At 50.4% G+C, this 22,523-nt stretch overlaps 2 protein-coding genes across 3 annotated transcripts in view; both read right to left on the bottom strand.

The window, feature by feature from the left end:
• LOC110301141 (maestro heat-like repeat-containing protein family member 7) overlaps positions 1 to 4,122 on the bottom strand; it is a 36,454-nt gene extending 32,332 nt beyond the window's left edge. Inside the window, exons 1-3 of the mRNA XM_021171409.2 lie at positions 3,901 to 4,122; positions 2,611 to 2,725; positions 170 to 234 (exon numbers count right to left, since the gene is read on the bottom strand). Coding sequence (XP_021027068.1) covers positions 170 to 234; positions 2,611 to 2,698 — 153 coding nt within the window. The 5' untranslated portion in view covers positions 2,699 to 2,725; positions 3,901 to 4,122. The remainder of the gene's footprint in view (positions 1 to 169; positions 235 to 2,610; positions 2,726 to 3,900) is intronic.
• Positions 4,123 to 4,830: 708 nt separating this feature from the next.
• Inava (innate immunity activator) lies at positions 4,831 to 21,609 on the bottom strand. 2 transcript variants are annotated; one of them, XM_029469446.1, is made up of 10 exons: positions 21,441 to 21,609; positions 18,761 to 18,909; positions 18,027 to 18,151; positions 17,398 to 17,514; positions 16,581 to 16,803; positions 12,366 to 12,419; positions 11,416 to 11,626; positions 10,993 to 11,163; positions 7,043 to 7,727; positions 4,831 to 5,734 (listed from the first exon to the last, which is right to left on the bottom strand). In XM_029469446.1, the coding sequence occupies exons 2-10, from the start codon at positions 18,813 to 18,815 to the stop codon at positions 5,642 to 5,644; spliced, it is 1,734 nt and encodes a 577-aa protein (XP_029325306.1). In that variant the 5' UTR covers positions 18,816 to 18,909; positions 21,441 to 21,609; the 3' UTR covers positions 4,831 to 5,641. The 2 variants fall into 2 exon arrangements, with proteins under 2 accessions (XP_029325306.1, XP_029325283.1); XM_029469423.1 differs by having other exon boundaries at positions 10,993 to 11,166.
• Between the last annotated feature and the right edge of the window lie 914 nt (positions 21,610 to 22,523).

Consider the following 22,523-nt stretch of genomic DNA (forward strand, 5'->3'; position numbering starts at 1 on the left):
AGTCTACAAGGAAGATCCTTTAGGCAGGAGGGTTACTGTCACCCTGTCTAGTGGCCAGTGAGAAGGTGACATTCAGGAGGCTTCGGGGCTAGGGCTAAGGGAAGCATCGACCTTTGGATTTTCCTACTCTGCTCCTTAGTTCCCAAAGAGTCTCAAAGCGTTTCCTTACCATCTGTCCTGGTTCCATAAAATCCAGAATGAGCTGATAGGCTTCTTTCTCTGATTGGCACAATCCTGAAAGGGGATGTCGTTGGAGGTGATCAGCTGGCTTTATCAGGTGGGCTAGGGAGGGACAGCAGCTCTCCCCCACCCCCTTCACTGAGAAGTGTGGCATGGGAATTTGTAGCACTTCTTATATAAGCATGGAGGCCAACATGGAAAGCATCCAGGCATGGACTTAAGAGACACTCTGCATCAGACATGGCCACTGATACAAGAATGATTGAGAAGAGAAAGGACTTCAAGCCACTCTCAGTGTCCCACAGATTTCTGGGACTGTCCATCACTGACTTTGAGATTCTTGATTGTGAATGGACTTTGAGTCTCAAATCAGCCTTGGGAGCCTTTCTTGTCAACTAAGAGAAGATACATATAGCTTTAAGGGCCTGCTGCAATGAGAAATAAAGACAGAGGCTGGGAGGGAAGGCTAGTGAAAAAGCCTGATTATCCCAAGTTGAGTCCTGAAGGGATAAGACAAATGAATGAGAGCTATGGCAATAGGGTGGGTGTGGGGGATAATGGGCCTGAGTGCAGGCTTCTGTTGTCCCTACAGACAAAAGGTTCTAGGCAGGGTTTGAAGCCAAAGTGCAGCCTTTCCATTCACTAACCCCGTGGTCTGCTGCAAATGAAACTCTTGACTCAGCTTCATCAACTGTGCAATGGCAATGATGATGCTCAATGAACTAATAAAGGCAGATGGGTCCTTAGTAAATTACAATACACCCCATCCCCAGGCCCAGTTCACTAGTGCACATCTTTAATGCTAGCATTTGGAAGGCAGAGACAAGAGAACCAGGAGTTCAGGGTTACCCTCAGCTAAGTCCAAGGCCAGTCTGGATTCTATAAGAAGAGCCTGTCTTTTTAAAAAGGAGGGGATTAGTTAAGAGACTGAAACAATAACCAGGAGAGACAAATGATAGCTTTCCCGGAGGGAGGTGATAGCAGGAGGTAGTCATATCTGATATCTATGTTGATGATCAGTAGAAATAGATGATGGAGAAGATGTGAGCCTAAAAGCTATAAAGAAGTCAAGATTTTTTTTTTTTTAGGGTTAGGAGTGTAGCTCAGTGGTAGAGCACTTGCCTAACATGCTGAAGGCTCCAGGTTTGATAATCTGGTACAAGTACTAAACAAAAATTAATTAGACATAGTGGCACACACCTGTAATCCAAGCACTTGGGAGATAAAGGTAGAAGGAAGGGTCTTGGAGTCGAGGCCACCCTGAGCTATATAGTTGAGTTCTGAGCCTGCCTGAGCTACATACTGAAATCATGCATCAAAAAGTAAAATTAGATACAAAAGCAAAAAAAAATTAAAAATCAAATAGGTGTTGTAGCACACCCTCTCAATTCTAGTATTGTGAGGCTGCGGCAGAGAATAAGGGTATTTGTGAGGCCAGCTTGTTCTACAAAGTGAACTCTGAGCCAGCCAGTGTCATAGTGCTACATAGCAAGACTCTGCCTCAAGAAAAAAGAAATTAAATTTTTGGTCTGAGAGACTAGAGGTCTTGGGTTGTCGTTTGTTGACCTGAGGGTATCTGAAGAGGGTAACAAAGCCAGGGTTCATTTAGGCCATGGACCATGTTGATTCTGAGATGTCTACCTGGCATCAGAGTGCAGATATCAATAGGCTTTGGGATGGGATGTGGCGGCACATTCTTGTAATCCTAACCAGGAGGTTGAGGCAGGAGAGTCACAAACTTGAGTAATTTAGCCAGACTCTGTCTAGGAGAGGAGGAGGAAGAGGAAGAGGGAAGAGGAGGAAGAGAAGGAGGAAGAGGAAATGAAAGAGGAAGAAGAGGGAGAGGGAAGGGGGCAAAGGCCAACAGAATAACATAGCAGGTTATCCAGCTGGGCAAGAAGTCTGACAACCTAAGCTTAATGTTCTAGACCCATGTGGTGGAGAGACCCATCTCCTGGAAGTTGTTCTTTGACCTCTACACATATGCCATGGCATGCATGCACATTGTACATGTGTATGCACACACATGGTAAAGAAATAAAGTGAAATTAAATTTTAAAGGATTAGGGCTATAAGAACTTGGAATTTGGACACCTCTGGTCTAAAAATCAAGTGTTGGTTAAGAGGTTGTTGGCCTATAGATAGTATGGAAAGATGAGCTCTAAACATCTAGGGCTCCACTGAACGTCTAGTTGCCTCTAGGTGAGCTTTCAATATGAGATCAGCACCCAGCTAAGCTCCAGGCTTCTGAGGGAGATGAGCCTGCAAAAGGAGCAGGCCTGTAGAGACTAAAGTTATGAAAGGGATAGCCAGAAGTAAGTCGACGTGTGCCCTTCGAGTGACATCTCTAGCAAGGGCCAGGGAGCCATCATCACTTCCAAACTGCCACAGTAAGGTTAGTGATACCCAGGCCTAGAGAAAACTGCTTACCTGATAAACTTGGCTCTAACAAGACATCGTACATCGATGACCGAAATGCTACTCTGTTCAGATTTCTCTCCTCAGGGTGTAGATTCATTTGCACACCCAGGACAGGATCCAACAGCTTGTAATGAGACCAGCAGTCAGGCCTGATGAGAGTCTAGTCTTCTTAGTGATGCAGGTTTAGTATAGGGGAAGGCTGCAGGAGGCAGCCTGACCATTTACAAGGACAGGGTTGGGGATAGCAGAGCACTTGTTCAGCATCTCCTGAGGCTCTGCATTTATCCATGGCATGAGGGCAGAATAGAAAAGAAAAGAAAAGAAAAGAAAAGAAAAGAAAAGAAAAGAAAAGAAAAGAAAAGAAAAGAAAAGAAAAGAAAAGAAAAGAAAAGAAAAGAAAAGAAAAGAAAAGAAAAGAAAAGAAAAGAAAAGAAAAGAAAAACAAGACAAAACAAAAAACAAACAAAACAGAACCACAAGAACTGACTGGACAGTGCCCATGCTAGGTCCCGTTTGCTAGTTTCCCATTTTATCTCCTGTTCCTGGGGAAGGTGCACAACCCCCTTGAAGAACCCTGACTCCTTATGGGTCATGCAGGCACCAGCCAAGGATCTCCTGTGGCAATCTCAGACTCAAGCTGGCTCCCAGGGAAGTTTCTATCTGTGGTTCTGATGTCGTAAGGTCAGGTTCTGAAGCTGTTCTTAGCAGAGAGGGTTCTTCCCCATTCCCTGGGATGTCCCTTCTACCATCCAGGAGGGGAGGCTAAGGGCTCCAACGTGCCTGCAACTCCCAGACATGGATGCTCAGGTGTAGAGCTAGCCTATGGACTGAAACTGAAAGGAGCTATGCCCAACCAGTTCCTCACACTGGCACATTTCAAGGCTGGCTGCTTACAAGAACTTCGCTATCCCCCCTTTTTTCTTAACACCCCCATATCTGTATCTATATATAGATATATAGATATCTATACTTCAACCTCTTTGCCACCTAGAAAGATTATTACAACAGAACCCTCTGATCAAGCTTTACCTGAAACTGGGGGTGGGAACTGGAGAGATGGCTCAACGGTTAAAAGTGCTCATGGTAACTCCAGTTCCAGGGAATCTGATGCCGTCATCTAGCTAAAGTGGGCACTGCACACACATGGTATACTCATATACATTTAAAAAAAACCCTAAAATGTATTTTTCTGGGCCTAACAGATGACAAATGGCTAAAACACAAAACCAAATACCTGCCTGACAAGTGTGAAACCCTGGATTCCATTCCCAACACAGGAGAAATAAAGTCCAAACTCACCACAAAATAAGTTACATCCAAAATCAAGTCCTTACTGGCCACCGTTAATAGCTAAATTGATGTTCAGGTCTGAGATAAGGATGCCCACAGCTTCTCTAGAGGCCCTGGAACTCTCTTCCCTTCCCACCCAACCCCTAGCGTGGAACAACCCCCAGCCTAATAAAGCCAGGTCCTTGAAAGCTAGATTCCTACAGTCTCCAGGGCTGGCCACCAAGGGCAGCATTGGCGTCACCCCTGCATAGCCATCTGCCTGGCCCTTTGTGACCTACCTCTTCCTTGACTGTGGAGAGGGACAGGCAAAACAGAGACCCCTTTCTCTGCCTGACACAGAGCTACCTCAGACTCAGGCCACAAGCTCTCCAGAAACTGTAGCCATAGCAGGCGCTCTGCTCTCAGGCCCTGAGCACCCCCTACAGGGCAGCAGAAAAAATTGCAGCCTCCCTCCAACACCCCTCTCCTCCTCCTACCCCTCCCCCCGCCACCTTTTGCAAAAACACAGAAGGGGTCTCATGGAGAGCCCCTTCTTACCCAAGGAACGCCTGTTTTTCCAGCCACAAGAACAATTTCTCATAAGCCTCAAACCACTGAGCCTGGGCCATCTGAAGCCAGAGATGAAGGGATCACAAAGGGCTGAAGTGCCTTCCAAGGTTACTCCACGGAGCTGCCATGAGGGTGCTGGGAATGGAATCTGGGCTTTCCAGATTTTAACAGTTGAGCTAAAAGTTCAGGCTCTGGAGACCTCGAGGAGCTTTGCTGGATTCCCTGTGCTCAGAGAAGCAGCTTGAGTTTCCGTCTGTCACTCTGCTTGCTCCCTAGAGTCGTGGCCAAACCAGGCAGCCATCTAAGGAGCCCACTCTGTGCTTGGTCAAAACAAACAAAAAAGAAACAAAAACAAACAAACAAACAAAAAAACTCAGCACACACACAGAATCCTTCCTCAGCTGGGCCAATCAGATTTTATTGAAGTATTTGGCACAAGGTTGCACAGTCTTAGCCCTGCAACGGAGGGCACCGCCAGGGTGCAACCACACGAGATAGCTGTTAGGTAAGACCAATAAGTTAATTAATGTGAAGGATGCTTAGGTGTGGGGAGGCACTAGCGCTCAGAAGTCTCTCAGCTCTGTGGCTCAGGATCTAAGGCACTTAGGGATCCAGAGAATACACTGGGTTGGGGGGGGGCATCTATGCACTGGGGAAGGGGCTCAGAAGCCATACAATATGGCAAGTGGAGGTTGGGACTACTGTAGGGTGTGGGAAGAACACCATGACAGAAATGCCTGTGCCCTGAAGGGGAGAGGAGAGTTCTCCCCAGCATCTGGGAAATAAGGGAAGAGTCCCTGTTGAGGGAGTCCCACATCCTGCCTCCAGCCTTAAGAAGCAACAGGTATCTCAGAAAGAGGGCCCAGAGCATATGGGGCGTCTCAAGGGGCCCTCTATGCCACTTGTCCTACATAAGGAGACAAATGCTGTCGATTAGTCCAGCTCGACATTAGTCCAAAAGGCCAGACTCTGGGGGATAAAGCATAATCATGTTATTAAAGAATAAGACAAATCACAGATATAAATCCTCAGGTCAGGACTTCTGGGAAACACATGTAAAAAAACGAAAGGTCTCCGCTCTGCATCATCGGCCTGCGATGAGGGGAGGGGAGATGAAAGAAGCACTTAAGGGTGGGGGGGTCCTCGACCCCAGCTCCAATAGAAAAGTCTTTTCCCGCACGAGGCAAGGCGTTCAGAGGAGTTACACTTGGCTGATAATCTCTCCGTTCTCAGGCACAAAGACTTGCACTGGGGCCCCGTCTGTTGACCTCCGGAGTACGTACACGGGGGGCACCTGTCACAGGCAGGGAGAGAGGAGAGACAGATGAGCAAAAACTGGGTAGAAAGGTCAGCGCAGAAAGCTCAGTCACACCGTTCTCTTTGCTTAAAGGCACAGACCATCATCGATTGTGAAGCCCTGGTGCTCTGCTCCTGTCCTCCCCAGGAATGATGCCCCCCAGGTACCACCCCTGATCCAGGTCCTTTGGGGTATGATGGTCACCCTGACTTTCTTCTCCACCTTTCCCGGGCTCATGTCTCATCACCGTCCCTGTCTGACAGGTCGGGATGAGCCAAGCCTAGACCAAAGGCAGGTCTAAGCTCGCAGGAAGGGAAAGGCACGTCAGCTAGAGGGTGTATAGCCTGGGACTGGGCCAGGGCGCTGCCCAGCCAGAGATGGCAGCTGCAACAGCCCAAAGATCAGGGGTGGGGGTGGGGGATGATGCAGCTGGGCTGCTGGGAATCTGGGGTCTCAAAGAAGCAGCTTGTTGGTAACTTCTAGAGTGTGTCCCCTGCATAGCCTTCTGAATCCGGATGAGAGAATAAAGAAAGGATTCATGCCGGCTAGCCTCAGTTCCAGGATGAAGAAATGGGGCTCACAGAAACCAAGGCTGCACCCCTACCCGAAGTCAGAGTGCTCAGAATCCTTCTTACTTCCGATACAACCTAGCACACACACACACACACACACACACACACACACACCACCCTCTGGGAGCCCCCGTGATAGAGCTATTGCTGATTCTAGGACTCTCATATATTGCTTTAACCATTTCAGCCTCTGATCCACCCCATGAATGAGAGGGGTCATTTACTACGCCCATCTTTTAGAGGGGGAAACAGAAGCCTAGGCGTTAAGTAAGCCACAGGACCATAGAGTTAGAATCAGAACCTGGTAGTCTCTAGCTGTCAACTGTGAGACCATCTCCTTCCCAGCCTGGCGACAGTGAGTTATTTTCTATAAACCCATTTTCCAGATTCTCCCTTTGCCCCTGGGCTCTAGAGTCAGTAAATTCCAAGGGTTAATTTGGGTTGCACATTTGGTTCTGAGGAAGTTTATCTGTTTTGTGGATCATCCGTGAAGCCATTAGGGGGAAATCTCTGAGCTATCTGTGAGGACAATCTCTACCAGGGCACATTGGTATGCACTCTTGCGCTAGACACTAGACACAGTAGGCACAATTAAGAGGCACCCCCAGGGAAGGCAGAAGTGCCTTCCAAAGCCAAGAGGAAATATTCTCCTCTTTTGGCCTAATTTTCCTAACTGGTGATTAGTCGGCCAGTAGTTGCTGGTCTAATTTCTTCCCCCCACGGGAAGCTGTACCTGTGTCCTGGGTCCCGAGGCCCGCCCCAAGCTCTCCCTCCCAAGAGGCAGACTCCTAACACGGAACGCCCCTTGGCGGTCGAGCGAGTGGGGGCGGCTGCTCCGGAGACGTGCGCGTTCATGCCACCACTTGAGCTCCTCCGAGACTGCTGCCTTGCTGAGTCCCCGGCCTGCAGGACTGTCCTTTAGTGAGGGTGTGCGCACAATGCGGCTGTGGGAGGGTACCAGTCGTTGGTAACGCAGGGGTGCACCTTCCTCGTCATAGGCAGCACCCACGGCTGCACGACACAGCTCCCACTCGCCCGGCGGCAGGTGGCCCTCGGCCACCATCACATAGCGCCCCGTTGGGAAGTACCCAGCGGGCAGCAGAAGTTTAGAGTAATGAGGGGCCAGCTCTCTGCCACAGGCTGGGCCCCAGGCCCCACGGTGGCGAGGTGGCTCAGGGGGACAGAGGGGCCTCAGAAAGGAGATGTCAGGACTGCTGCTGCCAGGTGAGGTGGGATGGGAGATGCTGGAGACATCAGAGCCACTGTCTTCAGAGCAGGAATGGCAGGCAGGGTGTGGCAGTGGGGGCTTGCCGGGTGTGAAGCAGGAGTCTGGCACTGTCACTGTGTAATGAGTGGGGCGGCGGCGCGGAAAGGCACTGCGACCTCGGCCCTCCGCGCCTGCTCGGAAGGAGTCCACCCTGAAGAGGAAGATGGGAAAGCATTGAGTTGGGGAGGGGCCATATCGGAGTGATGAATTATGACCTTGGATGCCAGTGTTCTGTCCCTAGGCCAGGGCAATGAGCTTGTACTAGTTTTTGGCTTAGGTCAGACCTCCGCAGAGCACACAACCCAGTCTTGTTCTAATATGCAGAGGTAGGGCATTTTCTCCCTGGATGCCATATTGCTATACTGCTCTTGTTCCCTTCCAAACTTTTCCACATCAGGATAATGATTCCTGAGTCACAAAATCCAGGTCACACAAAATAGGGAAATATTAAATACAATACGCCCTGTAGACTGTAATCACTGGAGTACTTATAACTCCTAATACAGTGTAAATACCATGTAACTCCCTCACGTGTTGTACTACTTAGGAATGACAACAAGATTCTGAAGGGTGGAGAATGTGGCTCCAATGTAAGAATATTTGCTTAACATGAATGAAGTCTTAGGTTCAATCCCAGCCCTGCAAATAGAATTGGTACATGTTGGATGCATAAGTTGATTTTTTTTTACAATTTATTTTTATCTTATATGCGTTGGTATTTTGCCTGCATGAGCGTCTGTGTGAGGGTGTCAGATCCCCGGGGACTGGAGTCACAGACAGTTGTGAGGTGCCATGTGGGTGCTGAGAATTGAACCACGGTCCTCCAGAAAAGCAGACCGCACTCTTAACTGCTGAGCCATCACTCCAGCCCTGATATGTTGATTTTTTTTTTTTAAGTATTTTGGTTTCTCAGTCGATTTCAATCCACCGATAGGAAGAGCCAACATTCTGCTCCATCCATGTCATGTTTCCAGCCAGCTAGGGTCCAGTATGTTAGTAGCATTTACTCAGTCTCTTAGTGGTTAGACATCGTCAAGCACCTAACTTAAATGTGAAAAGCTTCCGTGTGTTCCAAAGGGCAGGTGCCTGCAGCACAGGATGAAGGAGGGCTGAAATTTAAAGCCTGCTTCACTTATATTCTGGGCATGGGGCTGGGTTGCCTTTTAAGATTTTTGCACCCGTTGTTTATAAAATGACCTTGGAAAGTAGGTAAAATATAAAATAGGTTGTTTTACTTCTGAGGTGTTCAATGCTACCGGATAAGGCTTTGGTGGTACCAGGTCACTATGGCTGATGCTGCCTCTCAGACCACACTGACTAAAACAATTACCAGGTGGCTTGAAAAGAAGCATACAGTGGCTTTCATTATTCCTAGGTTTAGTATGCCAGCCCACCCACATGCTAAAATCGACTTGCTAAGTCCAAAATTCACATACACTGTGTTTTTGCAATGGCTATACTCTTGTCAGCTTGATAGACTCTAGGACCACCTATAACACAGACCTCTGGATATGCCTGTGAGGGTGTTTCTATATGGGGTTATTGGAAGTGAGAAGACCCTCCCTAAATATGGGTGGCACCTTCCCATGGGCCAAGGTCCTGGACTGAATTAAAAGGGCTGAGAGTGAACTGGGAAGCAGCTTTCACTTCTCTCTGCCTCCTGACTGCAGATGAGCAGATGCGCTGCGACCAGCTGCCTCATCCGCCTGCCTCCAAGCCTTCCCTACATGATGGACCGCACCTCAAATGGTGAGCCGAAGCAAAATCTTCCTTAAGTTGTTATTGTCAGGTGTCTTTCCCACACTGAATGACAAGGATCATTTATGGTCACTTGATGCCGCCAAGAATTCGGATTGCTCTAAGCACATGTCTCCAGCAGAGACTGAACAAGGACCAAGTGCTGTGTTTGGTATGGTGGTACAAAGGTACCACACCAGGGAGGCTGGCGCAGGAGGATGGTAAAGGCCAGGCTAGACCATGAAGTCTAGGCCAGGCTAGACTACATCGGGAACCCTTACCTTCAAACAAACTAACAACAACAACTGTACAGTTGGGGGCCTACAGAGAGCTTCTCCATCATTCATAAGGCCCTGGGTTCCAGCCCAGCTGTGCTCCACAATGACAGCCCTAAATACAAACAAGTTCATGTGCCTTCGTCTTACTTCATGTGTCACACCTGACAAGGGTTACTGAAGGAAGGAAGGAAGGAAGGAAGGAAGGAAGGAAGGAAGGAAGGAAGGAAGGAAGGTTGGTTTTGCTTTGGCTCACAGTTTAAGTTACAGTCCATTATGTAGGGAAGGCTTGGAGGCAGGAGGATGAGGTAACTGGTCACAGCACATCTGTAGTCGGGTAGCAGACAGAAATGAATGCTGGTTACCAGTTCACTTCCAGCACAGGACCCTGGTCCATAGGAAGATGTCACCCACACTTCCTTTCCACTTCCAGTGGCATTGCTTAGTGTGCGGACACTATATTATTGTTTATGAATTTGCTTGTTTTGCAACAGGATCTCTCAATGTAGTTCTGAATATTTTGGACCTCGCTATGTAGACCAGGCTGGCCTGGAACTCCTCTGAGATCCACCTGAGTGCTGGGAGCACCATACCTGACTACTTTATATTTAAATGGTCCCACAAGTGAAGTACTCTCTGCAGTTTCTAAGCACAAAACCACTGTGAGGTGACTTGGAGAGAAAGTAAGACTGCTAGACCGACTTCACTCAGACTGAGTTACAGTGTCACTGGGCATGGGTTTGGCCATAATGAAGCCAATATATATATTAAAGTTAATAATCAACACTGTCCCCAAAACCTGTATTTCCTTATAGGTCAGTGGCTCTAAACCTTCCTAATGCTGCGACCCTTTAATACAGTTCCTCGTATTCTGGTGACCCCCTAACTGCAAGATCGTTTTTGTTGCTACTTCATAACCATAATTTTGCTACTGTTATTACTTGTAATATAAATATCTGTGGTTTTCGATGGTCTAATGCAACCCCTGTGAAATGGTCATTAGGCTCCCTCCCCCAAAAGGAATCGTGACCCACAGGTTGAGAACCACTGCTAGAGGAGACTGTATGTTTACAGCAATGTTATAGACCATAACTACCATGAATAATGAGAACCAACTGTACATCAACTGAAAAAGAGGACTATGCATTGTTAGAGACCAACTATAAACTATTATCTATCAGTGCAAGAAAACAGCACGGCTGGAAACCTCAAATGCTGCCTTCCTTCAAGCATGAGCTGCTCTGGGTTCTGCTAAAGAGCAGCCTCTTTGGAGAGGCACCCCAGAGAGGGATGCAAAAGAGTACCCAAGGCACTAGCCATGTGTCACCCGGGGTGTCTCAGCTGTACCTTGTACCTTGGAATGGGAATGGGATGTTCCCTGTACCTCTGGGATAGCCATCTTACCTCAGAGACTGTGACTGGCCCCTCCTGCCCTGCATCTCAGGGGTGGCTGGGGCACTGGTGCGGCCCTGACGCTGGCCGGGAACATTTCGGATGGGGACCATGTGGTAAGAGGCAGCATCCAGCACCCACAGGCTGGAAGGGTTGGGCTGGTCCTGAGGAGTGGTGGCCGGGCTGCTGCAAAGGGGTCGAAGGTAAGTCAGTGACAGCAATGTCTTTATTTAAAGACTCGAGACAGGGAGCCCCAAAGGGAACAGTGCAAAGCACCAGCACCCAACAAGCTGCCGCTTCTCACACCTCCAGCATCACAGAGCTAAGGAGTGTGATCGCCCACACATTGCCCCCATCCATGGCCCCAGTCTGGACCACTGTGTCACTTTCCCTCTGTTCTGGGCTCTACCCCACTCCCTTCCTGCCCAGTCTGACCTGGACTCGCTACTGAGCTCAGAAGACTTCCTTGGCTTCTCATAGGGGTGGTCCAGGCTGGTCTCCTTCCAGGGACTGTTTTGGATGGGAGCCCGTTCCTGGCCGCCAGATTCAGGTCCTGTTGGCTGTAGGCCCTCAAGGCTCTGGGGTGGGAGAGGCCGTGAAGGTGGTGCCGGTGACTCTGGGGGAGGTTTTGGCGCTTGGGAGTCTTCTGCAGGGGTAGAGGAGGCAGAGGCTGGGGAAACCTGCTCAGCAAGTCCCTCAGCCCTTGCCTTGCTCCCTCAAAGCCTTGACCTACTGCCCCAGGCCATAGTCCCAATCCCAGATAAGAAAAGCTGTTTTCTTCCTAAGGACTCCCTCCCCTCCCTCCCTCCCAGTCTTATTTTAATTTACACCTGCTTCCTCTCTGACTCTCTCTAGCCCACTTTCTAGCATTTGCTTATGGTGCCTTTCTGCAGCTAACTAGTTTTCTTGTTCCTGCCTCACCTAAATGCCCTATTTCCTTATTGGCCTGGGCACACCCTGGCCACGCCTGCATTGCCTTCTTAGTCCACTTTGACCTGACATTCTTAGTGTTTTAAAGCAAGGTCCTTAATTCACAGTCTTGTACTTCCCCAACTCTGCCTTCTTTACAGCCATGGCAAGGATCTTAAGTAGACCATTCCTTGGCTCTAACTGGCTCCACCCAAATATAGCCTCTGAGTGAAGGAGAGACACCCAGAGTAGGCTAGAGCTCACCTTTCCCTTCCTCATCAGAAGGATCCATTGAAAGAGGAGCTTAACTCATCCCCAACCCTCAATGGGGCATGTGCCTGGACAGATACTGACATCAGAGCTCAGAAAGACCCTTGGCTAGTACCCTAAACCTTCCAGTCCCGCTGAGAGTCCTCACTAGGAAACTCTACAAATCCCGCACCATCTTGACCAAGTCCCCAAACTGTCCGTCTCACCTTCCTCCAGGAGCAGCCCATCAGACAGGGAGCTGTCATCAGAGGCACTGAGCTCTGGAAGGAGCAGAGAGAGGAAAGAGAAGTGAGACAATTAACCCAGGGTTGGGCAGCAGTGAGCAAACCCTAGCCCAACTCCTCTCCAGGACAGCAGCTGAATCCCCCCAGGAAATACTGACTCCATGCTAAACAATGCTTCAGGAATTTAGTTCTTAGAGGCAGAAAAAAAAGGTTGACAGGTTAGGCTGGGAGACAAGAAATGTGACTGTAATCACATTCAAATGGGTCTATCCTTAAGCATTTATCATTGAATTAGCCATTTCAATACTCTGGAATACTGTCTCCCCATGAGCCAACACAAGCAGGGCACTTTGGTAACAAAGGAGAAAAGCCAAGAGCCAATTTCGAAAGCACATAGGATGCTGTCTGTCTATCATCTTCAAACATCACAAATGCAACCCAATTCCCCGGTCTTAAAAGCAAGAATTCCTGTGGTACCCACAAGAGAAGTCAGGGTAGAGAGCTGGGCTATGGGGACTCATGATACCAACTTAGGTTGGGGTCTGGCCAGTTGGCCCTGAGATGAGTCGTGTCCACAAGTGCTCTGCAAGTCGCCTGAGGAAGATGGAGCACAGGGCAGCTTCATGTGAAAGAGTTGCAGCTGTCACTCGGGAAACTGGGGGGCTTTGTTACTTTTGCCCTTCAACAGATACAGTGCTTTGGAGTCTGAGGCTGAGTCCGTGTAACCCACACAGAACCCAGAAATCATTTTCAACTGCTTGATGATAAGAAAACATTAATAACAGCTAATATTTCTACTGTGCCAGTGCTTTCCTAGATATGTTGCATACACTAATTCATGTAATCCCTTAACAGCTAAGGTAGATGCTATCATCTCCGTGTAACGGGAAACCCAGCCTTAGCCCATCCAGCAAGGAGATTTTTGTCAATCTACCAAAAGGGCTGCTGCTGCTGAAGAATTCACACCCGGACAGTCTGGCGAAAGCCTGTGCCCTAAGCAACCCATGCTCCTTGAATGGCTCTCCTATCAGCCAGCACGGATCACTACCAGAAAGTTCTAAGAGCAGACAGTCTTAACCATCCTGAAATCTGTCAGGAGAGAGGCTGGCATGGCTGGGCGGTGGAGGCACACGCCTTTAATCTCAGCACTCTATATGCAGAGGCAGACAGATCTCTGAGTTCAAGGCCAGCCTGGTCTACAGAGAAGGTTCCAAGACAGCTTGGGTTACATAGAGAAACCCTGTCTCGGGTGGAAAAAATTAAAAGGGATGAGGAGTGGGCAAACTTTGGCCCACAGACCAAGTCCAGTTCACCTAACCAGAGCTGACCAATAAAGTTGGATTGAGACACAAGTACAGATTCATGATGTCAGACTTCGTCAGCACTAACACGGTAGGTTGGTTGTGATATGAGACCGTACAGCCCACAAAGTCTAAAATTATTCTCTGTCCAGACCTTTACAGAGAAAATTGCCACGGCAGTTCTTCTCCTCTGTGCTGGGCTGCCCCAGTAGCCAGCCAAGGGTTGCATAGTTAACCTTTGTTGTAGGGTTCAGTGGAAGAGAAACGCTCTTCCTGAAATCTCGTTCTCTTGGTTTTTTGTCTTTTACAAAAGTTATTTTATCTTTGGCAAATGTCAGGTTGAAGGGGTTACCCACGTGTTACTCTCTCAGCCCCTTAGTGTATCATGGGTTCAGACTGTAGGCTTTGCTTACAATGTAACAGCCTGGGAAGGAAAACATCAGTCGTTCCCCATCACCTCTCAGGACCACATAAACAAGACATCAGCTCTGTGGACCCAAAGCTGCACCCTACGAGGGAAGTCTGGGGGCACAAAGCTCTGTAGGGACAAAAGCTGGGAGCACAAGCTGCCAACTGCAAATGGCTCCTGAGATGCTCACTGTCTCAGCCCTGTCTCAAGTCAGTCCTGGTTCACTCTGGTCCTTCTCCCCCGGCAGCCATGGCAGAGTACCCCAGGCAGAGATGAAACCACGAGACCAAAGCGACCCTGCCCAACAAATCAAACTGTACGATACAAAGCCACACTCATTCGAATTAAAAACTTAGCTCCTCGGTTACTGGGGGCACAGTTCAAACGTTCAGTAGCTACATGCAGCTAGCAGTCACCACGTTGAACACACAGCATTTCGATCATCACTGGGCTGCTATTAGACAGTGTTGCTCCAGACGGACGCAGTCAATCGACAAACACAAACAGGGCACCCACTCCGTCGGAGGAATACAGGGGGTGGTTCTTGGGCTCGCTTGTAATAAAAATTAGCTCAATACCTGTCTGCTCCTTGCCACCTGCAGAGAGCTGACTAATTAATTACCCTCATCTGGCTAATTACTTTCTCAAATTGAATAACCCTTGTGTGCAAAGAGAGGAGGGTGGAGTTTCGTTTTGACTATTTTTTTTTAATTTTTGGTTTGTTTGCTTATTTTTCCTTTTTAATTCAAAACACCCTCTAGCCTCAAACTAATTATTAATCTCTTTCTACTTCCTCCTTCCCAGGTGAGTACAGCAGACAGAGGAGCCGAGAAACAGGAACAACTTGTCTAGAACAGCCTCCTTTTGAGCTCCCAAGTCAGACACTAGAACCCAGAACCTCAGGCTCGTCTGGAGGGCGGGGTCCGTGTGGGAGCCACACAAATCACAGGCTATACCAGTTGGTTCCTCTGCCCTCTCTCTCCTCTCGGACTAAAGGCTCTGAGAATATCAGCCTTCTTCCCTCCTACACAGGGTTAAGCCAGAGCCCTAGGCATGTCCTGGCCTGCTTCTTCACTTCCAACAAGGAGTGTCATCAGTCACAATGGCAGTAGTAGTGACATTCCCCCCAAAGCCCCGCCCTGCGCAAAAGCTCCTGGCAGTGCCAGCACCTATGGGCAAAGGAGCTGAACAGTACATGTTAAGAGGGACCAGGGGTGTGGAGACAGGTCACATTTCTACACTAATGGCTCCTTCAAGTACAGAGGTGGCCCTCGGGGACCATTATACCTCCATCAGCATGTGCCTTACCAGGGCCTGTGGGAAATGAAGAGCTGAGAATGACTTTTTCCTTAGAGTCTTGGTGAGTGACAGTGATGTCCTATATTAGGGCCAGAGCCACTGAAAGCAGAATAGGGTCTGGCCACTAGGCCCAGTTTTCCTGGTCAGTCAAGACACGGAAGAACACGTTGTTCCTTGCCATCAACGCCAGGCTTCCAAGGGTGGCCTGGCTGGTGTCTGTTCAGACGCTTCGTCCTGGAGGTCACAGGTACTGAAAGCAATGCCTGCCTGACGCACACAGCATGGGGCGTGGAGAGGACCTTGAAGCTTCTACTGTGTCCAGCCAGGGAAGAGAAGAATTGCAGGGCAAGAACCAGCTGATATTCGAGTATGGACCGGGACATGGGGAAGCCTGCTGCTCCCCAGGCTGAGCCTGAGGCTCTGGGTAAAGAGCAGCTTGTTCCTCTTACCACTTCCTTCAGACACAGCCAAGCAAGAGACTCCAGGGCTGAGCTGGGACTGGAGGAATGGAGGCTACAAGTCCCAACCTGACAGGATTTGGGTCAGGACAAAGAAAACGGTCCCACCTCGGGGCTCAAAAGCACTAGAAGCTCACCAGACCGGACACACTGAAGTCATTTGGCTGGCTCTGGTTCTGAGGTGCCCCGCAGCCCCATCTCTGGGTCAGGGCTCAGTCACTAGGCTACAAGAACGGTTCAGCACTCTTGACCAGTTGCAGACACTGACGGGACTGTAGAGGTATGACTGGATTTCAGTCTAAACACCCATGCATATGTGGCCCTGAACCCATCAGTCATTGGCTACCCATAGCAACAGCAATTCCCTAAAGATGCTGAACGAGCATCGCTGCAGAGCCTTCTGTCTACTGCACTTTTCTCCCTGAAGATAGCATTTGAGTTTGAATAAACACTTGGATTACTATCAGAGAAATGCCTTCTGTCTATAAAGTCTTGTGGGAGCGGTACACTACGTGAGAGATGCAAACGGAATGAAGGTCTCCCAGAGTTGAGATGCCTTGTGGGGTACATAGGTAAGAAAGGACCTGTGTGGACCCAGAAAGGAGTACCCTGAAGGTGCTAACGAGAAACATTATTAGCGCAGGCGCTAGCCGAAAGCATAACACAGGGCCACTCTGGCCGTCCCACAAGAGCTGTGTGAGGCTTGCATGGCTCAGGACAATGGGCTCACCTCTGCCCAGGGAGGGCGCAGTGGTAGGAGGGGGCTCACTGTTCCTCCGCCGATCACCCAGGCAACGCTGAAGGTCCCGCAGCTTCTTCTCCTCCTGCAGCGCAGCATGCTTCCTCTGCCTGCGTGCCTGTCTGCTGAGGTTCTCCTCTGCACACAGCCTGCGAGCCGCCTCGGTGATCTGAAGCTGCAGAGCCAACTGGCGCTCCAGGCTGCTCAGGGGGTCCTGAAGGAGGGGTTGGGGGTGAGGGCTAAGAGGGTCCTCGGCGCTTAGGGGACAGAAGTCTCCAAGAGGCTCTGACCCAGTTGTGAGCAGACTACAGTGTCCAGAGATACACAGCAAAAGGTGGGGCACTGGGAGCAGCCCAGAGCCAACTTGTCACCCTTGAAAAGTTGCCACGATCGTCCCACCCCCTGCTACCTGCTATTCCGGGCTGGGAGAAGACTTAAGTAGGTCACTTTCCTTCCTGACCCCAAAGGACCAAGCATGTCAACCTACAGGAATCTCTCCAAGAGGAAGGTCATTTAGGGTTGGAGTGACCCTACTCCCTTCCACCTAGGCTGAGAAAGGACAGGCCTCGTGCCACACCAACCTCCCTGAATAGGCAACTGGCTCTTTGAGCTGGTTATTGGTCTTTTTAATCCTCTGCCACAGGGGCCGAGCTGCTGAGGTGGCATGCCTACTCAGAGCCATCTGGCCCACTCCTGAGAAGCCTGGGATTGGCCACCACCCACATGGATGACAGGGATTGCCAGTGCACTGCTGGTAGTCAGCCTTTGGGGATGAGGTACAGCGACCACCTCCTCTGACGTTCCTCACCTCTCTGTGGAGGGCCCACTCATCCAGCTTGTACGCTGCTCCGATCCTGCGCCGGACCTTGGGGGCCTTCTCACCAGGCTTAAGGGGATACTCTGCCGGCAAAGTCCCAGTCAGCTCCTAGAGGGGGGCAGAGTCAAGTCGGGCCCCTTCACCCCTCTCTGCTTGCCCAGCCCTTGACCGATCATTTAAAACTTCCCATCCAGCTCCACACTGCATGGACCTGACATCCCAAAGGCCCCTGAAATGGCAGGACACTTGTACCCCTGCTCACCTCATCCCATCTGCCACAGTTGTCTTCCTCCCCCACCCTTGAAGAACACTTTTTCTCCCTTTGCCTTCTCATTCTCTCTGGTCACTTCCTCCTGAGGGCCACCCTGACCCAAGGTACAGCTATCAAATGCACTTCCATCTCTTTGGCCCCTCTGCACATCCCCTCATCTCTTCCTTTCCTATACTTGAGACCCTACTCAGGTCTACCCAGTGTCCAGGTCAAACCCAAATGACAGAAACTCTAGGCCCACACCTCAGTCTAATTTCCAATCCCCTAGAAGGGGTTTCCCCTTGGCATAGTTTTGGGGTTCCTCAGATGAATGCTAAGTTTGTGGGGGGCAGGGACTTAGGAACCTCACCGCCTCCCTCAGGCAGAGTCTGCGAAGCTCCTCCAGGCAGGCCTCCAGCCTCGCTTCCAGAGCCCTCTGCTGCTTGCGCACTGCATTGGTCAGCTCTTTCATTGGAGAGACAGGGCTATCTGGGCCTGCAGGGAGATAAGAGACACTTGCTCAGGAACGCTGAAGCAAGGCATCCCTAGGACACTGTTGGCCACCTTTGGGGAAATGCACACCCATACCGTCTCATGCTTGCCCACAAATTACAGGCTAGCCGTTATGGCTTGTGTCACAGCCACATCATGTCTCCTGGCTGCTATAGTTCAAAGGGAGAGCTGTCCCACCAGGGTGACCTGGGTGTGGGAGGGGCCCATGTGTCTTCTCTTCCTCCTCCTCTCCCGTCCTCTATCAAAACCAGAACAGACTAGATCCACAGGCTCAAGCATAGTAGGGATGGGACATTAACACCAGCGAAATACAGTGTTCCCACTTCTTAGTAAGCACTGGAGCTGAAGATGGACAAAACTGATCTCTGCTCCAGATAGGACAGGAACTCCTGGCTGGTTGATGCCTTCCAGCAAGGAAAACAGCAGTTCCTTGAGGTGCCAGATCTTCCAGCCATTCCACTTCTCCAGCAGGAACCCCTCCATTCCCTCCTCTCCCCAGCCCTTTGGGAGGTCTAGCCCAGCTAGCCTAGGGCCTAGGGACTCACTCTGAAGTCAGGGAGCAGGGCAGGGGAATTTCCTGGATCCACTCACCAGACTGCAGGATGATGCCGCTGTCGGAGTCACTGACTTCATCCTTACTCTCCATGATGAGTTTCTGGGAAGAGGGGGCACAGAGGAAGGAGGGGCTGCGCTGGTCCCAGCCTGGGCCAGGATGTGTAGGTAGTCTGGAGTGTTCCCAGCTTTTAAGAGAAGATAACAACCAAAATGCTCTATGAAGTCTCAATGCTTGAGTGTCGGGAATGGAAGTGCAGATTGTGTCTCTGGAATGATCTGGGGTGAGGGGTTCTCAGTGCACTCTGGGGTGCGAAGACATTCCAAGGGAGGGTTCAGCCTAGTCCCCCACTTCCCCCGCAAAAAAATCCTCTGGGTCCAAAGGGGCCTACTGCACTGGTGGCTGTACAAAATTAAGAAAGAGAACAGAGAGAAGAAAAGGAGGAGATGGGAAGATTGGACAGGCTGGCAAAGCAAGGAGATGCCAAGGACTCTTCATAGGTATGACTGTTCTCAGCTTGAACACGGGAGACTTGAGGCATGGCCTACTGCCCCACTGTTTGAAAGCATGATGAGAAAATGCCTGGACAGTGGGCACAAAGCCAAGGCTGGCCAGGGGCCCAAGAACCGGTGCACCATGTTGTCTGGACCTGGTCATTCACCAGGCAGGGGAAGCAGAGTTGAATCCCAAGTCAGCAGTTTACCCTAGGAAACTTCTCAAGGGGGAGTTAACCTGCAGACCCTACACCCCACAGCTAGGGTGGAGGGGATCTATTGGATTGTTGGTAGAGACAATGGCAGATTAGAAGTTACCAACGACAGAAAGGAAAACACGAGTTCCTCTGACTGGTCGTCACTTTGATGGTGTAGGTGCAGCCCAGCACACCACTCACCACAACACCTGTGACCACCCCTATCTCTCTCCCAAACCCACACCCTCGGTGGGATCCCAGCTGGCCAGGGTTGGCAGCTGTTAGCTAGAGCAGGGGTGGGGAGGGGAGGGTGGAGTCCAAGCAGAGGTCTGGAAGGAGAGGCCAGCCACCTCCTCACTGAGTCAGCCCATTGAGCAAGAGTCCAAAAGTCCTTCAGAGTTTCTGTCTGGGGCTCATCCTGCTGCCTCCAGAGCACAACGGCTGCAGGGAGGGGGGAGGGGGGCTCCGTCGCTGCATGACAGACGACTGAGCAGAATGGTAGAGAAGAGGGGCCCACTACGGTCAGCTAGGCTCCCCGTGTCTGCCAACTGAGCCCCCAGAGAGGGTACAGAGCGAGCACAGCTTATCAGGGCTCTGTGGGCAGTGACACTGAATGAAAACCACGGCCCTGGAACTGACATGGACATTTTTTGCACTCTGGAATTTCAGTTTTTCAGGCAAAGTCTAGAGGATGAAAAGGAGAATAAAAGAAATACAAGTTGACGAGGTGGCTTTGCAAACGCACTGAAGACTGGTCGTCCGACCCCCAGAGCTTCCAGGAGCTTAGAGTGACTGGTAGTTTCCTTTAGCTCAAGTCCTTTCTAGCACAGAGAAGCAGGCAGCTGGGCCTTCCTGCCACCCTCCCCAGAAGGGGGCAAGATCATCTTAAACTAAGAAGCAGGACCAGGACTCTAGCAGGGCTGGCAGCTGGCACCTGAAGCCAGTTTGCTTTGGACAGAGGGAGGAGGTAAGTGGGAGGGAAGCTATCAATTAGTCACACTTGTTAATTAATTATTAACCACTAAGAAGTTGCCTTGAAAGGCTGAAATAACTCGGGCCCTCCCTTGGGATGGGGGGTGGGGTAAGGAGAGGGTCAGACTGCGGCAGACAAGGGTGTTTTAGCATGCCTCTCCTTCAGGCTTTGTTATTATTCACCATGGACCCAGCCTCATCATCTATCGCCAGGGTCCACTCTGGGCTCACTTGCTGCTCCAAGGAGGGCAAGGAGATCAGGCTCAGAGACCTGTATTCATTCCACCATCAGTTGTGCAGCTTCCTGGGACAGCTGAGGATGGACTCTGGCCTTCTAAGCCCCAGTTTTCCTCACAAGGACAAGGAAAATCAGAAAGGCCTACGGCCCTTCCCAGGCCCTATATCTGAATTAGGACCTCTCTGGGCAAGACCAGACAAAGAATAATACCAGTACTGACACAGAGCACAGCTCTCCAATATGAAACTTTCCCAGAGTCCACAAGGGCAGCCCAGACCCACCAAGAAGAGATCGGGCCTTGGTGTGAAAGTTCTTACTTTAGAGAAGGGCAGTTTCGATAATGTCCCCACACCTCTCCAACTCAGGAGCCTGTCTGCCCCACTGCTGTTCCCAGGCAGCTCAGACACTCAGAAGCTATCCCCAGCAGACACACACACACACACACACACACACACACACACACACACACACACGCTCAAAGCTATCCCCAGACAAAGCCCAAGGGAGAAAGAAGGCTTTGAAAGGGGGAAAACTCCAGCATCCTCAGGGATGCCATTGGGAGTCCTCCCCATCACAAATGTGCCTCCAAAGCCAGGTCCTCTCTCTCTGCCCCAGCTCATCTGTTGGAAATTTAGGCCTACTCATAGACACAGGTTCCCTGTTTCCAAACTCATTTAGCAGTCCCCCAATTACCCCTGAGCCCAGAAATGATTTTAGGAGTAAGGGAATGTTACCATGTCTGGTTGGGGATCCTTCCATTTCCTGGTCTGCCTGCTGCTCAACCCCAAACATTGTCCTTACCCTGCCCAACTCTCACCTGCTCCAAGCTCAGTCCAGATCAAGGAAGACTCCTGCTTCCAGATCAGGGCATTGAAACACCTCTCATGTCACCTCAAGGTCTCCCAGGCTGCCTGGTGCTCTTGCTCCCAGGAAGCTCACCACATGCTGCTAGCCGCCTCCTGGCTCTCTCTCCCTCTCATCAGGTCCCGCCTGCCTGTTGTCCCTCCCAGGCGGCCGGGCCAGGGGAACCAGGTTACCTGTTATGACTTGAGTCAGAGGGGAGGAGCAGGTGAGCAAGTCCTTCCCTGAACTAATCCGGCTGCTGGCAGTTGCCAGCAGGCAGCTCCTAGGCCTCTGCACTTCCGGGCGGAGGGGAGCAGGGAAAAGGGGCTCCCCATGAAAGAGAACCAGAAGGCAGCAGAGTCAAGTTTCCGTAGCCACAAGGAACCCTAATAGTGTGCTGAGCTACGAATTGCTTCAGTGCCCTCCAGTCCCCTCCTGTCTCCCTTGTCTCACTTTCTCTTTCTAGAAATTGAGGAATAAGTCCCCCCCACACAAACAAAACAAAACAAACAAAAACCAAAACAGAGTAAGAAACTCTTTGTCCCAGGGAGCAACTTGGAAAACCTAGGCTCACAGAGTCACAGCTCTCCTGACACACTGGACTAAAGATCACAGCCTCAGTCCTTCCCAGATTAGGATCTCAAAACCTCAGACTGAGCTGGGGGGTTGTGGCAGGCACCACTAGCAACTTGTAGTCCCAACTACTTGTGATCTGAGGCAGGAGGATCACATGAGCCCATCCATAGACTGAGGACCAGCCTGGGCAACAGAGGAAGATAGTAATCTGAACAAACAGACAAGCAAACAAAAACAACAAAAAACCAGAAGGAAACGGTAGCTGTGAGTCTATAGAACTCATTGGTAGACTACAAGCCAGAGGTCTTGGGTTTAAAATCTTAGACCTAGAAAAGAAACAAAACCAAAGGGACAACAGAAACAGGCCAGGGCTGCTTTTGCAGAGACTCTAGGATGCTAGGCAGATGGAGGACAGCGCTGCTTTCTTCGAATCCCAGCCACATCAAGAGCACCACATCCCATTTGCAATCTCTGTGCACCC

Source organism: Mus caroli, chromosome 1 (genome assembly GCF_900094665.2).
Source record: "Mus caroli chromosome 1, CAROLI_EIJ_v1.1, whole genome shotgun sequence".
In the NCBI taxonomy this organism is placed as follows: Eukaryota; Metazoa; Chordata; class Mammalia; order Rodentia; family Muridae; genus Mus; species Mus caroli.